We start from the raw sequence: 21186 nt of genomic DNA, 5'->3' as shown, positions 1-21186 counted from the left end.
CCAAGCTCATAGGTGCCCAGGGGGGTAGGGCCTGCAAGGGTTAGAGGTCAGGGGTCAGGGTCAGGGTTAGGCGTCAGGGTTAAGGCTAGCCGCTAGAGCTTAGAGTCAGGGTTATAGGTTAGCATTACAGTTAGGGTTATAGCGTAGGGTTAGCATTGGGGTTAGATCTTGGGTTTGAAGTTAGGGTTAGGGTTAGAACTTAGGGTTGGGGCTAGGGTTAGGACTTAGGGTTAGGGTTTGGGCTAGAGCTTAGGGTTAGAGTTTAGGGTAAAAGGTTAGGGTTAGAGTTAGAGTGTATGGTTAGGGTTTGGGTTAGAGGTTTGTGCTAGGATTATATTTAGGGCTAGGGTTAGGGTTAGAGATTGGCATTAGAGTTAGGGTTAGAGTTTAGAGTCAGGGTTAGAAGCTATCATTATGGTTAGGGCTATAGCTTAAGGTTAGGGTTAAAGGTTAGGGTTAAGGTTAGAACTTAGAGCTAGACATTATGGTTGTGGTTAGGGTTAAGGTTAGAGCTTAGAGTTAGGGCAAGAGTTAGAGTTTAGGGTAATGTTAGAGTTTAAGGTTAGAGATTAGGGTTATGGTAATGGTTAGAGCTTAGGGTTGTGGTTAGCATTAGAGTTAGATTTTAGGATTAGAAGTTAGGATTAGAGTTTAGGGCTAGAGTTAGAACTTAGAGCCTGGGTTAGAGGTTAGGGTTTTAGTTTAGGGTTTGGGTAGGGGTTATAGTTTAGGGTTAGGATTAGAGAGATTAGGGTTAGGATTAGAGAGATTAGGGTTAGGCTTAGAATTTAGGGTTAGGGTTAGAGGTTAAGGTTAGGGGTAGGTTTAGAGCAGGGGTCCTCAAACTTTTTAAAGTGGGGGCCAGATCACGATCCCTCAGAGAGCTGGAGGGCCGGACTATATGAACTACTAATTCCTACTGTAACACCTCGGCTGCGCTCACTGCCCAAAAAACCTGGTGGGCCGGATCAGACTCCTCTGCGGGCCGCATGTGGCCCGCAGGCCGTAGTTTGAAGACCCCTGGTTTAGAGCTTAGTGTTAGGGTTAGATCTAGGGCTAGGGTTAGGGTTATAGTTTAGGGATAGTGTTAGGGTTGGAGTTTAGTGTTAGAGATTAGGATTAAAGTTTAGGGTTAGAGCATAGGGTTAAATGTTAGGACTAGAACTTGGGGTTAGGGTTAGAGTTTAGAGTCAGAGTTATAGGTTAGAGTTAGGGTTAGAGCTTAGGGTTTGGGTTAAATGTTATGACTAGAGTTTAGGGTTAAAGATCAAGGTTAGAGCTTAGAATTAGAGGTTAGAGTTTAGGGTTAGGTTTATGGTTAGGCTTAGAAATTAGACTTAGGGTTAGAGTTTAGGCCTAGTGTTAGTGTTATAGCTTAGGGTTAAAGGATAGGGTTACATTTAGAGCTTAGTGTTAGGGTTAGGGTTAAAGGTTATGTCTAGGGTTATAGCTTAGGGTTTGGGTTAGGGTTAGAGCTTTTGGTTAGAGGTAGGAGCAGAGCTCCTCTGGGAGCCCGTGCTCACCCATCCGAGCTCTCTCCTGTGGCCGCTGAGCGCAGGGCTGGCATCCGGGAAGGCACAGTGCTCTCTGGGCGCCTGGACCAGAGCCCCCCGCAGGCCCCCCCAAGAACCCAGCAGGCGGTGGGACCTCCTCCTGGAGATGGTACCCCATCTCCTCAGCTCGGACACCACCTCAGGCACCTTCTCTTTTGGACATGGAGGTCCCTTAGGACGAGGGTGAGCTGGCCCTGCCCTGACTCAGGTCCTCCCACCGTCAGGCACCGCCCCTCCCCGCCACGGCCCGTGGCCCTACCCGCCGTGGCCCATGGCCCTTCCTGCGGACCTCCCCGCCACGGCCCAGGGAGCACCCCTCCCTGGTCGCCTGAGTCCGTCGTCACACATTTCACAAAACAGGAGCTTCAAAAATTAGCTTTTATTTGTTTCTGAGGAACACGCACACAAGCGAGAGGACAGGAAGGACAGGGCAGCCGAGGCTCCGGGCCCAGCACTGACTGTCGATACAATCACGCGTGGCCAGACCGGCTGCAGGGACGCGACGCCATAAACACAACAGGATCGACTGACACACGGGTGGTGCCCGAGGCGGAGGTGCTGGGTGGGCCGGCTCGGCCTCTGTCTGTACCACTGAGGTGGGCGTGCGGGGATGGGGGCACCTGCTGGCATGCGTGCAAACCGGCAAGCCCTGGGGACACACCATCTGCCACGGCGGCCGGGAGACCCGGCCCCACCAGACGCACAGGGAGCGGGCCCAGCCCCACAGCCGGCGGGCTCCCACCCTGCGCCCGGGCGGAGGGGTGTCCGGCCCACGGCCAGGCTGAACCTGCCCCACGCTCACCCTCAGGACCGAGACCAAGGAAGAGCCACCCTCTGTCCCAACCAGATTTAAGGCGAGAATTTCCTGACATTTGCTTCAGTTTGTTTTCTTTTAAGTTAAAATTACCTGAGTAAAAAATTTCACGAATTTAAAAAGCCTAACACACACCATCTCTGCAGGCGAGCGCCCGGCTCCTGTGTTTGGCCCCCTCGCTCCCCTGGGGCGATGCCTCCGGAGCCGACGCAGAGCTGTGGGTGCCCGGCCCCCGGCCCCGGGGCAGAGCCTGCGGCTGCTCCTGCCACTGGCACCGGCGAAGGCACGTGAGGGAGGGGCTGGCAGCCGGGCCCCCACGCCCGCCGCGGCTCAGGGAGCAGGATGCAGCTCACGCCCGGCCCTGGCCTGACGCCCACGAGCCGTGCACCGCCTGGGGAGCGGGGAGCCTCACTCGGAGTTAAATGATCCTTTATTGGGGGGGGGGCAGGCGAGCTCCTCGGGGCCCCCCGCGCCCTCGGCGGCTCCTTGGTCCTTCCTACGGGTCCGGCCGGGCCGAGGACACCCGCTGCAGGCAGTACTGGGCGGCGGGCAGCGACAGGACCAGGCTGGCAGTGCGGCGCCCCATCCAGTACAGGCCGTAGCCCAGCAGGCCCAGGAAGGTGGCCTTCACGGCCAGCCGGGACACTCTGCCGGAGATGGACGGCGGCGGCACGCTGGGGAGGGAGGGCAGGCTGGGCCTGGCTCCGGTGTGCCCCCGCCCGGCCCCCCCGCCCGGCCCCCCCGCCCGGCCCCCCACAGCCCGCTCGGCGCAGGGCGGCGGCAGCACTCACGTCATGATCTCCTGGATGTTGAGGTCGGTGGTCCAGTTCTTCTCGATGCCGGGGACGTGGCCCATGCCCACGACGCCCACCACCACGGAGGGCATGCACTGGCGGGGCTCGGCGTCGGAGGCGCGGGGCAGCTCCAGGCGCCGGGCGGCCTGCCGCAGCATGTAGGTCAGGTACACGTCGCGCTCCGAGACGATGGTGCGGTGCAGGTCGGGGAACTCGCCGATCATCTCCGCCATCATCTGCTCCAGCAGGTCCTTCTGCTTGCACCGCTCCACGTCGTCCTTGCTGGGGGGAGAGGGAGGTGCCAGCCGGGGTGGGGGTGGGGGCAGCCGGAGGCGGGGCTGGGAAGGGCTGGGAGCTGAGGCTCGGCCGCAGGACAGGGCCCTGCGCACACGGGGTAGGCTGACCCCTGGTCATTCTGGGGGTCACCCCGGGCTACTGGCCACCACCCTGGGCCGGGCTGGCAGGAGGCGAGGGCCCTACCTGATGGGGTCTGACAGGAAGCACAGGCCCCAGGCCAGCTTGACCTTCTGCCAGAAGGAGAGCGCGGCGATGGCCCTCTTGAAGGTGACGGGGATGGGCCGGTCTCCCAGGTGGAACTTGCAGAAGGGCACCTTGCTGGCCTGGGCAGAGGGGGGATTGGCGGGGGGAGCCCAGGCCCGGGGCCACCCCGAGCCCTCCCCCGAGCCAGGCCCACCTCCTTGAAGGCTTCCCGGAACTCGCCGCCGGGCGCCATGCCCAGCTGCTCCGTGATGTGGGCCGACACCTTCAGGAGCAGCATCTGCATCAGCCCCGACATGACCCCGTTCTGCGGAGAGAGGTCGCCGGCCTGAGCCAGGCCCTGGTGGGCCCCGCGGTCCATGCCACGGGGAGCCGCCCAGGGCAGGCCGCCCAGGGCTGCAGGTGGACGGTCTGCTGGCCCTGCCCTGGACGCCCCTTCCCTCAGCCCAGCCCAGGACTCCGCTGCCACGGCCGGCGCAGTGCCGAGGGCAGGACGACACTGAGACCCCCCCCGCCCCCTCCTGTTGGACACTCGGTGAGGGAGAGGGTGCAGGGGCCTGGACAGGCCGGCTCCCGGCGTGGACCAGAGGCGGGGTCTACCTTGGGTCCCGTGACCAGGGGCCCGGGCTCATGGGCGGGCAGAGCAGGGGCCCGGGCTCACGGGCGGGCAGAGCAGGGGCCCGGGCTCAGCAGGGGTGACCGTCCCGGGCCGGCGGGCGGGGCCGAGGCGCGGGCCGCTGACGCACCTGCCGCACGGCCTGCTGCAGCTTCTCCAGGCTGAGCTCCTTGGCCTCGCGCAGCAGCGTGCGCTCGTCCATCTTGAGCATGGACACGCGGTACTGGCACAGCTCCACCACCACCACGTCCGGCTGCACTGCACGGATGGTCTGCGGGGCGGGCGTCACTGACTGTCCCCAGCAGCCCGCCCCTCATCCCCCGCCCCCCGCCCCCTCACCCCCCGCCCCTCACCCCCCGCCCCTAGCCCCCTCATCCCCCGGCCCCCGCCCCGTCACCCCCCGCCCCCTGCCCCCCGCCCTCACCCCCGCCCCCCGCCCCCGGGCGGTCACCTTCACCACGTCCCTCTTGCTGTCGTCGCTGAAGTGGGCCGTGCCCACCACGTACACGCGGCTCCCGTCCTCGGCCACCAGCTCGGTCACCGTGCGTGGCAGCCGGGGACGCTCCCGCCGCCGCTTCAGCTTCATCTCCAGCAGCAGGTGGAAGGCGTCCGCGTCAGCTGCAAGGACACAGGCCGCTGGGTGCACGGAGCCGCTCAGCACTGAGGGGCCGGAGACGTGGGGGGGCATGTCCCAGGGAGAGGTCACAGGTACGCAGCCCGTTCCCGCTCTTCAGCGAGGGGTGCCCATGCCCTCCGTGGGGGTGCCCACGCCCCCGTGGGGGGTGCCCACGCCCCCGCGGGGAGCACAGGGAGGGCTCGGACATGCAGCTCCCCACCCACAGCCGCTCCCCGCGCTGAGAGCCCACGCCCCGGCAGAGGGCCATCCACAAACCCGGGCGCGGCCCCCCCTTGCCAGCCAGCACTGCGTGGTCTCGGGAGCAGGAACACAGGTTCTGGGGTTCTCCGGGAGGCACCCTGGGCGCCACCTCTGCCGCTGCCGAGGTCTCCGCGGGGTCCGCATTGGTCTGCGGAGGGAAGGGGTGTGTCTGAGTTGGGGACCCCCTGCCTGGGGGCTGCCTGAGCCGCAGACATCCACTCGCCCGGACAGGCACCCGGTTCAGGCACCCGGTGTGGCCGGGAGCGCCCGCAGGACCAGGAGCTCTGTGTGGCCATTGCCCCCCTGGGAACAGCTCCCCCAGCCGCTGGCAGCGCCTGGCCCCGCCCCCGCCCCCGCCCCCGCGGGCCTCACCTCCTGAGCCGGCTGCTCCTCTTCCTCCTCCATGGCTGCAGGGGGCTCTGCACCGACCAGGGAGCCTGAGGAGACAAGGCCATCCTCACCAGAGCCCAGGCCGTGCAGGGGGCTCGGTCAGGGCACAGGGTCTGGTCGGTCGTCATGAACAGCCCTGGGTGGGACCAACATCACCGGCCACCAGGGTCCCAGCCGGGCGCAGAGGGTGGAGACTCCGCCATGAGCAGCAGCCAGCCTGCGCCCGGGCCTGGCCGGGAGCCTGGTCCTGCACCCGGGGCTGCTGCCCCACCTCCCGCTGCCCGGACTGGCGGCCGCACAGGCCCAGGAAGGAACGCTGGCCAGAACCACGAGGCTGCAGACACCAGACTGACTGGGCTGCCGCAGACGGGACGGCTGCTTGGCTGCCGCCGCCGCAGCTGGAGGCGTGGGGTTTCCCAGCCCGTCGGCCAGGGCCAGACGGGCCAACGCTCAGCATTTTATTAAAAATGTATTTTACTAACTTTTCACAGGGAGGAAGGGAGGAGAGTTAGAAACATTGACCAGCTGCCTCCTGCATGCCCCCTGCTGGGGATGTGCCCACAGCCAAGGTACATGCCCTTGGCCGGAATCGAACCTGGGACCCTTCAGTCCGAAGGCCAAGGCTCTATCTACTGAGCCACACCAGGTAGGGCTCGTTATTTTTTTAAGTTTTAAAATTTATTTATTGATTTCAGAGAGAGGGAGAGAAATATCAACCTGCTCCCCGCTTGCTGATCGCTCACTGGCCGATTCTGAGCGCCCGGGCCAAGGAGGACCTGCCACCTTGGGAGCGAGGCTGACGCTCAGGTTCAGCTCAGATCTTACGACAAACAGGAAACAGCCGGCCGGCGTGGCCAGTGGCTGAGGTCGACCTGTGAACAGGAGACCACGGTTCGGTTCCCAGTCAGAGCACAGGCCGGGTTGCCTGCTGTAAGGGCGCAGGAGGAGCCCACCAGCTGACTGACATTTCTCTCTCCCCCTCTTCCTTCCTCTATGAAATAAATAAAAACATATAAAAAATGTTTTTAAAAAAAGGAAAAGCAGAGAGTAGAATAAGCATGATACCGTGTCAGCTCTGTCCCTGCCTCAGTGCTGACCGGCCACACAGGGCCTGAGCTCCTCTCCTCCCCTGCAGGGAGGCGCTGTCCGGGCAGGGTGCTCCGTCCAGGTGCTCAGAGGGGCCTGGGCTGACGGGAAGGGGCGGCCGGGCCCGAGGACGAGAAGGCCAGGAAGAGGAACGACGGGCCGGCGGCCAGGGAGGAGGGGGCAGTCAGAGCCGGGACAGGAAGGGAGCCCGGCGGGGGAGTCTGCCTGGCCTCCCCAGGGGTGTCCCTGGCGGAAGCAGAGCAGCACCACAGGCACCTGGCCACGGCCGCGGCTCACCTGGGCCTCGCCCCTCCCAGCTCCTCCTCCAGCTTCCCAGGCACAACTCGGCCTGACACAGCTCTGCCCGAAGAGGCACCGCCCCCACAGAATCAGGAAGCTGGGCCTTGGCCGAGGAGGGAGGCGGTCAGACCCCGGAGGGAGGCAGCCTGTTCTCCCTTCCCAGCAGCACCAGGACTGAAACAGCTCGGGGAACCACTGTGCTCAGCCATCCAAGGGGCCACGGCGCCTCCACCCCCCAGCCTTCGGGGGCCACAGGGCCGGGCCGGCCTCTGCCCTCAGCTTCCTCGCCCTCAGCCTGGCCAGACCACCCTCTGGCGCCAGGAGGAAGCCAGTGCCAGAGGGGGCCAGGCAGGCAAGCCCCTCAGGCCACAGCCCCGGCCGCCCGGAGGGAGGCGGCAGCAGGACCCGGGTCCCCTTTCCCGGAGCCCATCCCAGCCCCTGAGGCACCCTCTGGTCTCATCGCAGGCAGCACCACCTCCTACGCTGGGTTCCCGCCCCTCGGCAGGGCCTTGGCGATGCCCACGCAGGCCGGAGGTGATGGGTCATTAACCCTCCCCCCGCTCCCTGATCCGCACCTTCCAACCTGTACGGCTGGACCCCGGAGGGGCACAGGGCCGAGCCCCATGGACCGCCGGGCCCAGCCTCCTCCCTGCACCCACGTTGCTGCGGGGAGGGGGGTGGGGGGGAGGGGCACCTGTGTCCCACCAGTTCCCTGGGGCTGCAGGCTGCAGGGACAGCAGACACTGCTGGCCCCTCCCACACCAGGCTCCAGAGCCAGCCCCTGCCAGCAGGAGCCTCTGCCTGACCCGTCCTCGCCCCCCTGTCCACGGAGCACAGCCCGGGCAGGTGCTGGGCACAGCTGTGGGAGGGAGCCGCGGAGCGGGGCGCCCCAGCCAGTCTGTCCGGCCAACAGGTGGGCTCGTTTGCCACCTGCCAGCAGCTGTGCTCCGGGCGACGGCACCGGGCGGCCAGCTCTCAGCAGCTTCAGTGCCCTGTGGCTGGCTGGGCGCGTGTACCAGCACGGACCCCTACCTCCGGCAGCCCAGTCCTCCCAGCAGGGCCTCTCCAGGCTACCAAACGCACGCCACACACACGCCTCACACACGCCACACACACGCCCCTCGGCCCATGACGCGGCCTCTCCGGCTTCCCGCTGCTGGGCAGACCCGCAGGCGAGAAGCGAACACGGAAGCGCGGCCTGTCCCCGCCACACGGGGTCACAGCACTGCCCGGGGACAGCAGACAGACCCACACGCCTCGGAAAACAGCCCCACACTGTGGGAGATCCGTCTTGTCAAGTACGCCGTGGGAGGGGCTGGCTCAAAAGGCAGGGAGAGCCTGGCCCGCGTGGCTCAGTCAGGGTTCGATTCCCAGTCAGGGCACATGCCCTGGTGGCAGGTTCCATCCCCAGTGTGGGGAGTTCAGGAGGCAGTTGATCCATGATTCTCATCACTGATGTTTCTCTCTCTCCCCCACTCCCTCTCTGACATCTATCACCTATCTATCTATCTATCTATCTAACTATCTATCTATCTATCTATCTATCGGGAAGGACCCCATGTGTGCTATTTATCTATCTATGAAGAACCCCATGTGTGGTAGGGACCCACCGTGGTGTGCAGACCAGGGACACAATCAGAGCAGCAGGTGACGTGTCCTGTGTGTGGGAGGATTATCCAGTTGCAGGGCAGAACCTGAGGCTGTCAGACAGTTCACGGTGTGAGGACAGGCCATTGGCTGTCCCCTCCCCAGGTTCACGTGGCTGAAGCCCTAGCCCCAACGTGACGGTGTCAGGAGGCGGGGCCCCTGGGAGGTGGTCAGGCTCAGATGGGGGGGGGGGGGGATGAGGGCCCTGAGAAGAGGCCCAGAAGCTGGCCCCCTGCAGCCGGGAGGAGGGTCTCCCCGCGCCCCCAGCAGCCGGCCCCTGATCGTAGGCCTCCAAGCGGAGACAGGTGGCCTGAGCGCCGGCCTCCTCCCCTTCCCTCTAGGACTGCGACCGGCGGCCTCCCTGCCAGCTGCTTCCGGGCGGTGCGGCCCGGCGCCCGGGCTGGCAGGACCGGCTCGGAGGGGTGGACGCGGGTCGCGGTGATGTCACGCCGGCCCCAGTCCGGGCCTCCGTGGCTCCTGGTCCAGCCCCGGCCGCCCTCCCGGAAGCCCCGGTGCTGCTGCCGCACCGACCACCTCGCGGCCCCGGCCCGCCGCCCGCCCGGGCCTGTCCGGCCGACCTGCCGCAGCCGCGGCCTCGGACACGGCCCCGCGGCCGCCGGACCCGGAGCCGGGCCCCGTCACATGGGGGGGGGGGGGCGGGCAGCCGCAGAGGCAGGAGGGCCCGGCCGCAGCGCGGGAGCCGGGGGCCCCCGGGGGCGGGCAGCCGGGCCCCTGCACCCGCCCGGCCCCCGAGGCCGCGGGACGCCCCGCGGGGGTCCCACCAAGACGCGAACTTCGCGGCACGTGAGTCACACCGACAGGCTGCTGCCCGGACGCGCGGGGCCGGGCTGTCAGCGGCCCCTCGGGCTCCCCCGCCATATGGCAGCCCCGCCCCGCCCGCGCCAGGCCGCCGCCGGGAGGCGCGGGACCCGGAGACCCCGTCCCCGCCGCCCGGGCCCCGCCCCGCCCCGGCCGCGCCGCCCGGCCCGAGACCCCCGCCGCCGGCCCGCGCGACGTACCCGGGCGCGCGGCGCTCCTCAGCCGGCCTCCATGCGGCTCGCAGCCCCACCGGACGGGGCGGGGCGGGCCGGGGCCGCGGGGCGGGGCGGCCGGACAGGCCGGAGGCCGGGCCCGGAGCGCGCGGCATGCCGGGAAGCGCAGTTCCTCACGCCGCCAGCTCGCCTCCTCGGTGCGCAAGAGGACTACATTTCCCAGGGAGCCGCGCGCGGCCGCCCGCGGACTACAACTCCCAGAAGGCCGCGTGCGGGAAAGCGTCGCTCCGCCCCGGAGCCTCGGGTCTTGGGACACCGGCGGCGGCCACGGTGAGACAAGTTCGAGTCCCCGGCCCGCCGACCGGGCTGGAAGGCCTTGCGAAGCCCTTAAATTCTCTCTGATGGCAGTTCCCAGTCTGTCAAATGCGAATGCTGTTCGTACAGCGTCCACAGGGTAGCTTTGCGTCCAATGGTACAGACGAAAGGGGCGACCCAGAGGGGGATGCGAAGAGTGGAGAACTCTGGCTGGGGACCCGGTCTCCTGGCGCGCGGGCGGGCTGGAGCCCTGCGCCCGCTGCCAGCGGAGGGGCCCTGCCTCCCTCTGACCCCAGGGCACGAGGGGCGGTGCCCAGCGGCTTCGGGGCGCAGGGTGGGTGTGGGACGCCCAGTCCTCCCGGCCTCCCCGCCCACTGTCCAGAGGCAGCCCCTCCCTTCCCCTCCACTCCCTTGTCGGCCTCGCCCCTCTTGGGGGAGACATCCCGCAGCGGGACCGGGCGCTGCAGTTGGTGGGTGTGGTGAGGACTTCCTACGGGCGGCGCGCCTGCCCCCCCCCCCCCCTCCAGCTCCCCGGAAGCTCCTGCCCGCCGCCTGCGGCCCAGGGGCCCCCTGACCCCGGTGCGCGGGGCTCCACTTAGAGAAGGGCGGAAGGAGAGGCCACCCTGGTCCCCAGCAGGCGGTCCTCCCTCCGCCAGGCCGCGAGGGGGGTACAGTCCGGCCACAGGAGCGGGTGCGGGGTCCCCTCGGGTGCCAGGAAGACAGCCCGGCTCCTGAGCGGGGAGGGGGAGTCCCGGGCTCCCACCACTGAGTGTGCCGGTGCCCTGGGCCACCACTGCCCCGGCCCCTGGCCCCTCCACCGGGAGGACGGTGCTGACAGGCGGTGTGCCATGGCCCACTCGGCCAGGGCGGAGCACGCCGAGAGGCTGCCCACGCGGGGCTGGTGTGGCGGGCGGGGGCCTGGCTGAGGGGGGCTGCCGCGTCTCCCCAGCCTCTCCTTCCCACTCGCCCTGCCGGGCGCTGGAGGCTGCCCTGTGCCTCCCCGCCCTGTGGGGGGGATGGTCCCCACCCGCCCCTGCAGTGAGGTGCCACCTGCGGGCAGTGACTCAGCAAATGTCCCTGCACACCAAGGGCCCGGCGTTGACCCCGAGGGACATGCCTTCCGGGTGGAACTTGGCCCAGGGGGCAGATGGGGGCAGCCTGACCCATGCAGAGCCCACGGGAGGGGTCCCCAGCCCCGCCTGGATCCGTGGGCGCCCCGTGAGCTCACTGGCCGGCCGTGCGGGAGATGGACGGCCCATGCTCAGGTGGCACACCCCCTGGGGGACTCGGGGCGTCTCCACTGAGTAGCGTCAACCCGGGGGGCAGGGCCAGCAGGCGACCGCCAGGGGACAAGCTGGGCTCCACACGGGCAGGTGTGGGGTGGTGAGGGCCACGGGAGGAGGGTAGGGGCCCGTGGCCATGTGGACACCGAGGCCTGCATGACCTGTGTTCCCTGGCAGGTCCCCAAGACCCCCTCGTCTCCATGGAGCGGGGTGCCAGTGTGGGACCCGGAGGGGAGGGGTGCGCCTGGGGCCACGGCTCACCGCGCCCGCAGGGAGGGCGGCCTGCTTCAGTCCTGTGGGCACACGGACCCTCCCATGGACGAGTGGAGGTGCCGCGTACCCCCCACCGGCCCTCATCACCCGGGGCCAGAACCCCGACAGCCAGGGCAGCCCTGTGCCCGGAGCCCCGACACTTCACACAGCCGTCCTCACTGCTCCCCGTCTGTTCCTCCCGATGGGACCACAGGGAGGACCCTGCGCCTGCCCCCGCCCGGCCCGGTGCTGCCCCGCCTCCTGGAGACCGGGAGCCAAACAGTCCTCTCAGCGGCCCCTGCCCTGACCCCGCCTCACACCTGAACCACAGCAAACCCATTGCAGACCCTGGTGGGCTGCAGCCTGCCCACGACCGGCAACCCGGCTCCGCGCTGAGTGGGTGCAGGGACTCCAGGCCGGGCGGGCGGTCAGGTCTGCCCACGCGGGGGCCCCGCCATTCCAGGCCTTCGCCTGCCTGCACGAGGGCCACGTGCCACGTGCCGTGTGGCTCTACCCAGGGCCCCTTTATCCCCGCCCAAATCCTAGGCCTGGTGATGGGAGACCCTGCCCTGGACCCTCTGGTATTAGCTGCCCCTCAAGGCCACGGCCTGGATGCCTCCGCCGGGAGCCTTCCTGGTCCTGCCCGCAGCCCCTGCTCCGCGGAGTGTACCCAGCAGCCCCCTCCCTGCTCCGCAGAGTGTACCCAGCAGCCCCTGCTCCTGTGGAGTGTACCCAGCAGCGCCCCCTGCTCCGCCAAGTGTACCCAGCAGCCCCTGCTCCGCGGTGTGTACCCAGCAGCCCCCCCTGCTCCGCGGAAAGGACCCAGCAGCCCCCGCTCCTGCGGAGAGTACCCAGCAGCCCCCGCTCCTGCGGAGAGTACCCAGCAGCCCCTGCTCCGCGGAGAGTACCCAGCAGCCCCCCCACCCCGCTCCGCGGAGTGTACCCAGCAGCCCCTGCTCCGCGGAGAGTACCCAGCAGCCCCCCCACCCCGCTCCGCGGAGTGTACCCAGCAGCCCCCGCTCCTCAGAGTGTACCCAGCAGCCCCTGCTCCTGCGGAGAGTACCCAGCAGCCCCCCCCTGCTCCACGGAGTGTACCCAGCAGCTCCTGCTCCGCGGAGTGTACCCAGCAGCCCCCAGCTGCTCCTCAGAGTGTACCCAGCAGCCCCTGCTCCTGCGGAGAGTACCCAGCAACTCCTGCTCCGCGGAGTGTACCCAGCAGCCCCCCCTGCTCCGAGGAACGCACCCAGCAGCCCCTGCTCCGCGGAGTGTACCCAGCAGCCCCTGCTCCGCGGAGTGTACCCAGCAGCCCTCCCTGCTCTGCGGAGTGTACCCAGCAGCCCCCCCTGCTCCACGGAACGTACCCAGCAGCCCCTGCTCCGTGGAGTGTACCCAGCAGCCCCGTCCTCTGGGCCCCCGTCTTGTCTCAGCGGAGCCTGAGCGCCCCGGAGGGCTCACCTGGTCCCTGGGCGCCTGCAGCCAGTTAGCAAGAGGCCCTGGCGTGACCACCAGGAACATCGGCCTCGCTTGGGTCGGCCGCACCCCAGGGCTGACCTGGAGGCAGGGGCGCCCCCCGGGCCTGTAAGGATGGGCCAGGGGTCGGCATGCAGTCGGACACAGGAGGCCTGGCCGGAGCACAGGCCCGCAGCGCGGACCACGCAGACGCGGACGTATCAGAATAGTCTTTATTGATATGCTCGGTGCTACCTGTTCATACTGTCACGTTGTTGCCGTGGCTGAGGTAATAGGGACAGACGGCCGCGCTGGGCCGGGCTCCACGGGACGCGGCGTGGGCCGGGGCCAGGGGCTGCGCCCCGGGGGGACTGGTTATTGCGTTGGACTCCTTCCCTCGCTCCCGCGCCGGCCCGCGCCTGGCCTCACCGTGACGCTCGCCCACACTGGCTCACACGCCGTGCCCACTCACGCATGCTCTGCACGCTCACCCGTGTCCACCTGCACACAGGTGCCCTCTGCCTCTGGCCACACACACGCCCACGCCCACACACACACCCTTTGTTTTAAACGCACCCTAAGTCTCCTGACGACAGAGACACTTGCGGGTTACAGTAACCATAGTGACGTACAGGCAGTCGGGGTACAGGGAGAAAGTGCATGTTGACCTTTGACTCGAGGGTGTCAGGCGCCTGCCAGGGCCAGCCAGGAGCACAGTGTGGCTCAGCGGCTGTGCGTCCCAGGCCTGAGGTGCCCTGCCCCAGCTTCCTGTGCACCTCGGACCCACACGTCCCCACAGACCATCCCCTCTGGCCAGCATCCTGGGCCCAGACAAAACGAACTAAGAAAATAAACTCTTCGTCTCACAGCGAGCGCCTGATGCAGGGGCGGGGGGCTCAAGGCCTGCCCCTGGCCCAGCCAACACTCCAACAAAGCCACAGAGGGGAGGACGGGTGCTGGGCCCCTAGGCATGCGGGTGGGAGGCTGGGGCGGGCAGTGCTGGGGCGGCGGTGTACCCTGGTCATGCAGAGGGTCCCCGGAGGCCCTGGCAGCCATGCGCCCTCAGAACTCCACGGTACTCACTACGGTCCTCGGCTCATCGAAGGTGGCGATGAGGATCTGCTGGGGCGGGGGGATGGCGATGAGGCTCCCCATGTCTGGGGGTGCCCGGGCCCCCCCGTCCTCCTCCTCCCGGGCCTCATACAGCGTGCTGATGTGCAGCAGCGGGTGGGTGGCGTTGCGGCTCAGGATGGCGATGGGGTCAGGCTTGCCCAGGCCGGCGGGGGACAGAGGGACCGTGGTGGGGGCCACGGGGGGCGAGCAGACGCGGAAGGGGCCGCCGGAGGAGAGCACAGCTCGGGCCGGCTCTGCCGGGTACAGGATGTCCTCCTCGGGGAGCGGAGCGTCTGGAACTGAGGACACAGATCGTCACCCCCAGGCCCTGCCCCCTGCCCCCTGGAGCTGGCTGGGGCTCCTGGCTCCGAAACCTCCGGGAGGGGCTGATCTCTCCCTCAGCCTCCTGAGCCTGCGGGGTCCAGCCAGACCCTCTGTTTTTATTTTTATTTTTTATTTTACTGATTATGGTATCACATAATTGTCCTCATCCCCCCAATCCCATCCCAAATCCCTCCCTACATATGCCCTAACCTCCCCCTGTTTTTAAAAACATGTTTTAATTAATATTTTAGGGGGAAGGATAGATAGAAACATCCATTCGAGGGGAAACATCATTGGTCAGCTGCCACCTGCAGGCCCCACACTGGGGATGGAGCCCACAATCTGGGCCTGGGCCTGGCTGGGGATCAAACTGGGACCTTCTGGGTCAATGCTCAGCCGCTGAGCCACATGGGCCGGGGGTGGGGGTGGGGACAAGGGGGCAGGCCCTCAGCAGCACAGGCCTCCCAGCACCTTCTCCAGGGCCCCAGACCCTCCCGGCCCTGCCCTGCCCTCCAGCGCTTGGCCCACAGGACCCCAGGTGCTGCCAGAACTCGCCCTGCAGAGCCACCTGCGTCCACCCAGCACCCCCTCTTCCTCTCCCCCCTCCCCACCGCAGGCCACCCCCAGCCTTTCCCAGGTGCCTGCTGCCTACCTTGGGCGGGGGCCGCCGCCAGGCCCAGCCCGCACTCCTCCACCTGGGACAGGAAGCCCCCTTCCTGGCTGCGGGAGGCGGGCAGGGCGGCGGGCGAGGCCTCCTCGGGCTTGGCCTTCTTGGCGCCCAGGATGTAGGGGTGCACGTCCAGGGAGAAGTGGCGGGCCTGCTTCTTGTCGGGGGCGGGGCCGGGGGCGGGGCCGGGGGCGGGGCCGGGGGGCGGGCCCGCGTCGCCGCCGCCGCCCTTGTAGTGGAGCGCGGCGCGCGCCCCCGCGTCCAGCAGCGGCGCGATGAGCGTGTCGGTGGCCGTCTTGCGGCGCACGGGCTTGGGCTTGTCGGCCTTGCTGTTCTCCACGCGCATGATGGCCAGCGGCTCCTTGAAGGGCTGCGGCAGCGGGTTGCTGGAGGGGATCCACTTCATCTTCTTGCGCGGCCGCTTGACCACGGGCGGCTCGGCGGCGCCGTCGGGCTGCGCGGGGTCGGCGCTCGGGTCCACGGTCTGCGCGGCCGCGTCGCGCACGGCGGGCGAGGAGTCGTGGTTGGACTGCGCCAGCGCGGCCAGCAGCTGCCGCACCACGTTGTCGTACATGAGGTCGCTCTCGTTGGTGATGAAGTCCAGGCGGTTGAGCGACTTGATGTGGTCGCGGTTCTCGTTGCAGAACATGGCGAGGATGTTGATGTCGCAGAACTGCGAGCTGTGCCACTGGCGGCGCGTCTTGATGCCCACCTTGTGCAGCTTGTCGAAGATGAAGTTGCTCTTGCGGAAGATGAAGAGGTGGATGAGGTTGACGAGGATGATGAGGTTCATGGCGCACAGCAGCACGATGTCCACGCCCGCCACGATGCGCTGCAGCTGCACGGACGGCAGCTTGCAGCTCACGCGCACGGCCGGGCCCGCGCCGCCCGCCGGGCCCCCGTCCGGCGCCGCGCCCAGCGCGCAGGTGAACTCGTTCTGCTTCTGGGTGGCGTAGTAGGTGCACAGGTAGGAGATGGGCGCCACGCTGAGCAGCAGGATGAGCAGGTGGCGCGCCAGGTAGAGCTTGGCCAGGAAGTTGCTGCGGCCGCGCCGCTCCAGGTACTTCTCGAACAGGTTCTGCTCGGGGCTCTTGTCCTTCTCGGCGTTCTCGATGATCTCGCGCTTCTCGCGCTCCGTGATGCCCGGGCCCTTGGACTGGATCTGCTTCTCGATCTTGGGCGCGCGGCCCTCGGCGGCGCGGTGGTAGCAGTTGTCGATCTCCTGCAGCAGGAAGTTGAGCTCGGAGGTGAGGCGGGTGGAGGCCAGGAACTCCCAGCCCAGCGCGGGCACGTACATGATGGCCGCGAAGGCCAGCAGCGAGTAGGGCAGCAGCTTGTGCTCGAACAGCGACGGCCACAGGCTGGCGTCCACGCCGGGCAGCGCGTCCCGCAGCTCCGTCCAGCAGTAGCCGCGGGCGTACAGCGCCTGGTCGCGGGTGAAGTTGTGGGGGGTGTAGCAGTAAATGGGCTCCTCTGGGGGGAGAGGAGAGGGCGCTGGGGCGCCGGTCCCTCCCCGGCCGGCCGGCCCCCACGTCCCCCTGGGGGCGGGGTCACACCGGGCACCGCCCCCCCCAGCAGCGGGCTGCCCCGGTTAGGCCAGGCCGCGCCCACTGCACCTGGGACCTGGGACCAGCCCGCACGGCCAGGCCCTCCTCCCAGGCCACCAGGTCTGTGAACGCGGGGAAAGCAGGCCCCAGAGGAGCGGGGCAGGCCATGCCCCCCGACAGGGCCCCCTTCAGGTCCCCTTTCCCCCCAGGACAGTGGCCCTGGGTTCCCCTGGAGAACCGTGGCTGAGTGGCCAGGCAGCATCATCCTTACCACGGAGAGCCGCTGGGGGGCAGTCTTGGGGAGGAGCGAGCTGCGCCTGCGCCTGCGCACGGGTCCCCCCCCCACTCCCCGGAGTGCCCCCCACGGGGAACGGAGCTGCTCCTCTGGCCGCCGGACCCGGCCCAGCCAGCCCCGGGCCTGGCTCATGCCCCTCCTCTCAGCCTCACCCCGGCCCTCCCAGACCCACCCCGGAGGCCTCGGTGGGGTGCAGCCGGCTGCCCAGAACCTGGGACAGGTCACTGCGGTCAGCTGGGTGGGGCGATGGGCCCAGGGGACCCGGTGGCTTGGTGGGATCGTAGGGACCCTCCAGGGCGGCAGGAGGCTCAGGCAGAGATGGCGTAAGGGCCGGCCAGCGGCTCAGCGTCCACCTAGGAGCCAGGAGGTCACGTTCCATTCCCGGTCAGGGCACAGGCCCAGGTTGCGGGCTCGATCCCCAGTAGGGGGCGTGCAGGAGGCAGCTGATCCGTGATTCTCCTCATGGATGTTTCTGTCTCTCTCTCCCTCTCCCTTCCTCTCTGAAATCAATAAAAAATTGTGAAGAAATAAGGTGTAAGGAGGAGCCTCCAGAGGCGCTGGCACCTCCGCTCCAGCCCCGGACACATTTCGGGTTTCTGGGCTGCAGAACGTGAGCGTCCGTTCGCACTATCTCCAGCCACCGAGTCTGCCTGCGGGTGTGGGCTGGCCTCCCCCAGGGGCCTGAACAAACTGCCCCAGGGCGCTGGGCCCCACGGGAGGGGGGGGCCTCACTGCTCAGGCCCAGCCTGGAGAGGGGGAGGGTGCAGCTGCCGGTCCTTGGGGTGTGTGTGTGTGTGTGTGTGTGTGTATGTGGGTAGTGTGTGTGTGTTTCTGTGTGTGTGAGAGTGTGTGTGTGTGAGTGTGTGTGTGTGCATGTGTGTGAGTGTCTGTGTATGAGTGTGTGTGTGTATGTGTGTGTGTGTGTGTCTGTGTGTGAGAGTGTGTGTGTGTGAGTGTGTGTGTGTGAGTGTGTGTGAGTGTGTGTGTGTGTGTGAGTGTGTGAGTGTGTGTGAGTGTGTGTGTGTGTGAGTGTGTGTGTGAATGTGTGAGTGTGTGTGAGAGTGTGTGTGTGTCTGTGTATGAGTGTGCGTGTGAGTGTGTGTGTGTGTGCGTGTGTGTGTGTGTGTCTGTGTATGAGTGTGTGTGTGAGTGTGTGTGTATGTGTGTGTGTCTGTGTGTGTGTGTGTGAGTGTGTGTGTGAGTGTGTGTGTGTGTGTGTGAGTGTGTGTGTGTGTGTGTGTGTGTGTGAGTGTGTGTGTGAGAGAGATGTGTGTGCCCTTTCTGAAAAGGGACAAGTGGCCTGGGGGACACTGTCTGCCGTGGGCGGAAGGCGCCTGGGCTACGCTGGAACCCCGTTATTTGCTGTTTCAGGAGATGCTGGTCCCCTGCCCCGGGCCCACGTGTGTCCAAGGACCCGGGTAACCCTTGAACCCAGTCTCTCCCCTGTGGTGGCCACACACCCGTCTGACCCCTCCGCCCACTGAGAGTGGTCCATGCAGTGGGTCACTCAGAGCCCTGACCAGGAGTGATGGGTCTTTTGCCGTCCACCACCTTCAAGCCGGGACCGAGGCCTGGCGTCTGGCAGCTCCCGGCGAGGAGGCCGGCAGTGCCTGTCGGCCCTCCACCCTGCAGCAGGCCCAGGTGGGGGCTGCACTGCGGGCCTGCCTGGACCAGGAGCTCAGGAGGACCCCCGCCTGGCGGAGCTGGACTCAGTCCCCAGCCTCCCCTCTGAGGGCATCCTCCTGGGAACTGTCCCCCGAAAGGCAGTCCCGTCTCAATCCCGCTGTCTGTGAGCCGGGCCTCATTCGGAAACAGGGTTTCTGCAGACGCAGTCAGTTCAGACGAGGCCACGCTGGAGGGGATGCCAACCCAGGGGCTGGTGTCTTCACCAGACGGTAAGTTGGACACAGGCAGGCAGGGGGAAGGCCCAGAGAGGAGGCAGAGATTGGGCCGTTCGGCCTCGGGAAGCCAGGACGCCAGCCCCCCCCCCCGCCCCCCAGTTGGAGGGAAGTCCTTGGTTTTGGACCCCAGACTGAGAGAGAGTCAAGTCTGCGGTTTGAGCACCACGTGAGTGCTGATTTGTCCAGCAGCCTGGGAACCGAATACCCGGCCCATCCGAGTGACGCCCCGTGGGTGGCAGCACCCACACCTGACTCGTCCAGCCCAGCAGCTGGGGTGGGGTTAGGCACCGTGGACACTGGGTGTCCCCTGCGTGGTGAGGCCTCTGGGACTGGTGTCGAGTGCAAGGACGGTGCAATGTCACGGGGGACGACTCTGCAATTCCTCCTCCTGGGGAACCCCAATCCTGCCACGGACAGGCCCCCCCCCGCCCCCCCGCCATGGCACTGGGCCGGAACCCTTGCCAGCCAGACCCTGGGTGCCCACCTTGGGGAGGCCTCACCCTGTGGCTGAGCAGGACTGGCCTGCTTCTCCGGGGACCCTCCCCGCCATCAGGCCCGGCTCTGCCCTCCTCCGTCCCCTGTAGGCCTCACCTGGCCACTCCTCCCCCCTCAGACCCTGCCCCCTCCCTCGTGAGCTCCCCACCACGCCAGCCCCACTCTCATCTGTGCCCGATGGACCACGAGGTCTGAGTGAGCGGGCGGGAGGTGAAACCTGCAGGAGCAGAGGGTCGGAGCAGCGGGAACACGAGCGAGCCTGGGCGATGGGAGGGGCTGCTGGAGGTCCTGGGCGTGCGCCTTCGCCTGGCGCCTGGCCGGGCGGGTGGCTCGCCGGAGGGTGGCCGCGCCCCCGCCCCGCCCGCCCCGCCCGCGCCCCCAGGCCTCACCTGCGAAGTTCTTGGTGAAGACCAGGGTGACCAGCAGGATGGGCACCAGCACGGTGCCGATGGTGACCACGCGGTCGAACGGCAGCTCCAGCTTCAGCTGCAGCAGCAGCGCGGCCAGCGCGCCCGCCTTGTCGTCCTGCGCGCCCGGCAGGATGAGCTCGCGCAGCTTCTCGCCCGCCAGCAGCGCCGTCGCCATGTCCGCGGGCTGCTCCAGGAGGTGGTGCATGGGGGGCTCGGGCGGGCGCGGGCGCGGGCGCCAGGCTCGGGGGGCGCCGCGGCTCGGGGGGCGCGGGCGCCGGGCTCGGGGGACGCCGGGGCTCAGGGGACGCCGGGGGCTCAAGGGGTGCGCGCGGGGCGGGCGCCGGGGGCTTAGGCTTAGGGGGCGCCGGGGCAGGCCCGGGGGAGCTCACGGGGGCACAGGGGCCGGGGGAGAGGCGCTCCGCCGCCGCCCCCGCGGGCAGGGGTCGGGCCGCCGCCCCCGCCGGGCTCAGGCCTGCGCGTCCTCGCGGGGGCGGCGGCGTCCGGCCGGGCGGCGGCCCCGCTCCCGCTCCCGCCCGGCGGGGAGGGGGCTGTTTACCGGCGGCCCCGGCGCCTGGCTCCGCCCCCCACCCCCCCACGCAGAATGCGGTGCCGGCGGTGACTTGGCAGAAATATTCAAATTCAATAAAGGAATCAGCGCGGGGGACCGGTTCCTCCTCTCCCTCCGGACAGGGACCGGGCTCCTGGTCCTGCGGTGCCGCCTCTCCTCCCGGAGCCTGGCCGCCCTGCGGGTGCCCAGCCCCTCCCTCGGGGGCGCTGCGGACACGGCGGGGACCGGGCGCCCTTTCCCAGCTGGGGCGTCCTCCCTCGCAGCCCCCGCCGGTGCCCAGCGAACCACCGGCCCCACATCACCTGCCGCGGCCGCCTGCTTCCGCCGGCCTCCCGCCTGTCACCCCGCCCGCGGCCCGCGCACTCCCGGGCTGGGCGCCCGGCTCCCCGCGCCTCCCGGCCTCCGTCCCCCACCCGACACCCCGCATCCATCCCGCGGCGCCCTCAGAACGGCGGCGGCGGCGGCGGCGACAGCACTGGGACAGAGGTCTCTGCAGCCATGGGTCCTCTCTCCATTCTCCCCAGGCCCCTCCCGCCCAATGATGCGATGCGCGCACCGGGGTGACAGGCATCGTGGGGGGGGGGGGGGGAGTGTAACCCTCCCTCACAGTCCCACAGCGAACATGTCTGAGCACCACTTGGGTCACCGCGGCCCTGCCTCCGGGGTGCGGTGAGGAGTGGGTGGTGGGGGCGCAGACGGGGCTAAGGGGAAGCATGGCTTGTGCCAGGGCCATCATTTTCTTAAATTACCTGGGGTGACATGGGCTAATAGGACCACAGTATTATGGGTCTAAAGGTTCTACCCTCCCCCCTAATCACTAAGGCAGAGGGCTGCTTCCAATTCCAGATACTGTACCCCACACAGCCAGACCCCACCCCCACCCGATAAGCCAGATGACCTAACTCCCCCCCATTACGCGGCACAGACATCCTGCGGCCACTGAGAACTCTAAGTGGTACTGCCCCATGGCCCAGCTGGGTGGACATGGCAGGTGCCCTCC

General features: G+C 67.7%; 2 protein-coding genes across 4 annotated transcripts; both read right to left on the bottom strand.

The window, feature by feature from the left end:
- Positions 1 to 1917: 1917 nt before the first annotated feature.
- Positions 1918 to 9722, bottom strand: TRABD (TraB domain containing). Of its 2 annotated transcripts, none has more exons than XM_084879662.1 (9): positions 9595 to 9722; positions 5525 to 5589; positions 5168 to 5300; positions 4727 to 4893; positions 4406 to 4546; positions 3856 to 3966; positions 3642 to 3781; positions 3159 to 3443; positions 1918 to 3041 (listed from the first exon to the last, which is right to left on the bottom strand). In XM_084879662.1, exons 2-9 carry the CDS (start codon positions 5555 to 5557, stop codon positions 2864 to 2866), a joined length of 1188 nt encoding a protein of 395 aa, XP_084735788.1. In that variant the 5' UTR covers positions 5558 to 5589; positions 9595 to 9722; the 3' UTR covers positions 1918 to 2863. The 2 variants fall into 2 exon arrangements, with proteins under 2 accessions (XP_084735788.1, XP_084735789.1); XM_084879663.1 differs by lacking the exon at positions 9595 to 9722 and adding an exon at positions 8539 to 8622.
- Positions 9723 to 13085: 3363 nt separating this feature from the next.
- On the bottom strand, positions 13086 to 19845 carry PANX2 (pannexin 2). Of its 2 annotated transcripts, none has more exons than XM_084879284.1 (3): positions 19598 to 19845; positions 14956 to 16443; positions 13086 to 14278 (listed from the first exon to the last, which is right to left on the bottom strand). In XM_084879284.1, exons 1-3 carry the CDS (start codon positions 19821 to 19823, stop codon positions 13929 to 13931), a joined length of 2064 nt encoding a protein of 687 aa, XP_084735410.1. In that variant the 5' UTR covers positions 19824 to 19845; the 3' UTR covers positions 13086 to 13928. The 2 variants fall into 2 exon arrangements, with proteins under 2 accessions (XP_084735410.1, XP_084735411.1); XM_084879285.1 differs by having other exon boundaries at positions 14956 to 16396.
- Between the last annotated feature and the right edge of the window lie 1341 nt (positions 19846 to 21186).

The sequence above is a fragment of the Pipistrellus hanaki genome, assembly GCF_964339955.1.
Source record: "Pipistrellus hanaki genome assembly, chromosome: 3".
Classification (NCBI taxonomy): domain Eukaryota; kingdom Metazoa; phylum Chordata; class Mammalia; order Chiroptera; family Vespertilionidae; genus Pipistrellus; species Pipistrellus hanaki.
This window is presented reverse-complemented; position numbering and strand designations above follow the sequence as displayed.

Bases quoted from the DNA above. Each gene is read 5' to 3' on its own strand.
- TRABD (XM_084879662.1), bottom strand. From the start codon at position 5,557: ATGGAGGAGGAAGAGGAGCAGCCGGCTCAGGAG. The intron at 4,894-5,167 runs GTTTGTGGATGG...GTGTCCTTGCAG, and splicing joins CAAGGGGGGGCCGCGCCCGG to CTGACGCGGACGCCTTCCAC. The intron at 3,967-4,405 runs GTGCGTCAGCGG...CTCTCTCCGCAG, and splicing joins TGCAGCAGGCCGTGCGGCAG to AACGGGGTCATGTCGGGGCT.
- PANX2 (XM_084879284.1), bottom strand. From the start codon at position 19,823: ATGCACCACCTCCTGGAGCAGCCCGCGGACATGGCGACGGCGCTGCTG. The intron at 16,444-19,597 runs GTGAGGCCTGGG...CTCTCCCCCCAG, and splicing joins CTTCACCAAGAACTTCGCAG to AGGAGCCCATTTACTGCTAC. The intron at 14,279-14,955 runs GTAGGCAGCAGG...CTGTGTCCTCAG, and splicing joins GGCGGCGGCCCCCGCCCAAG to TTCCAGACGCTCCGCTCCCC.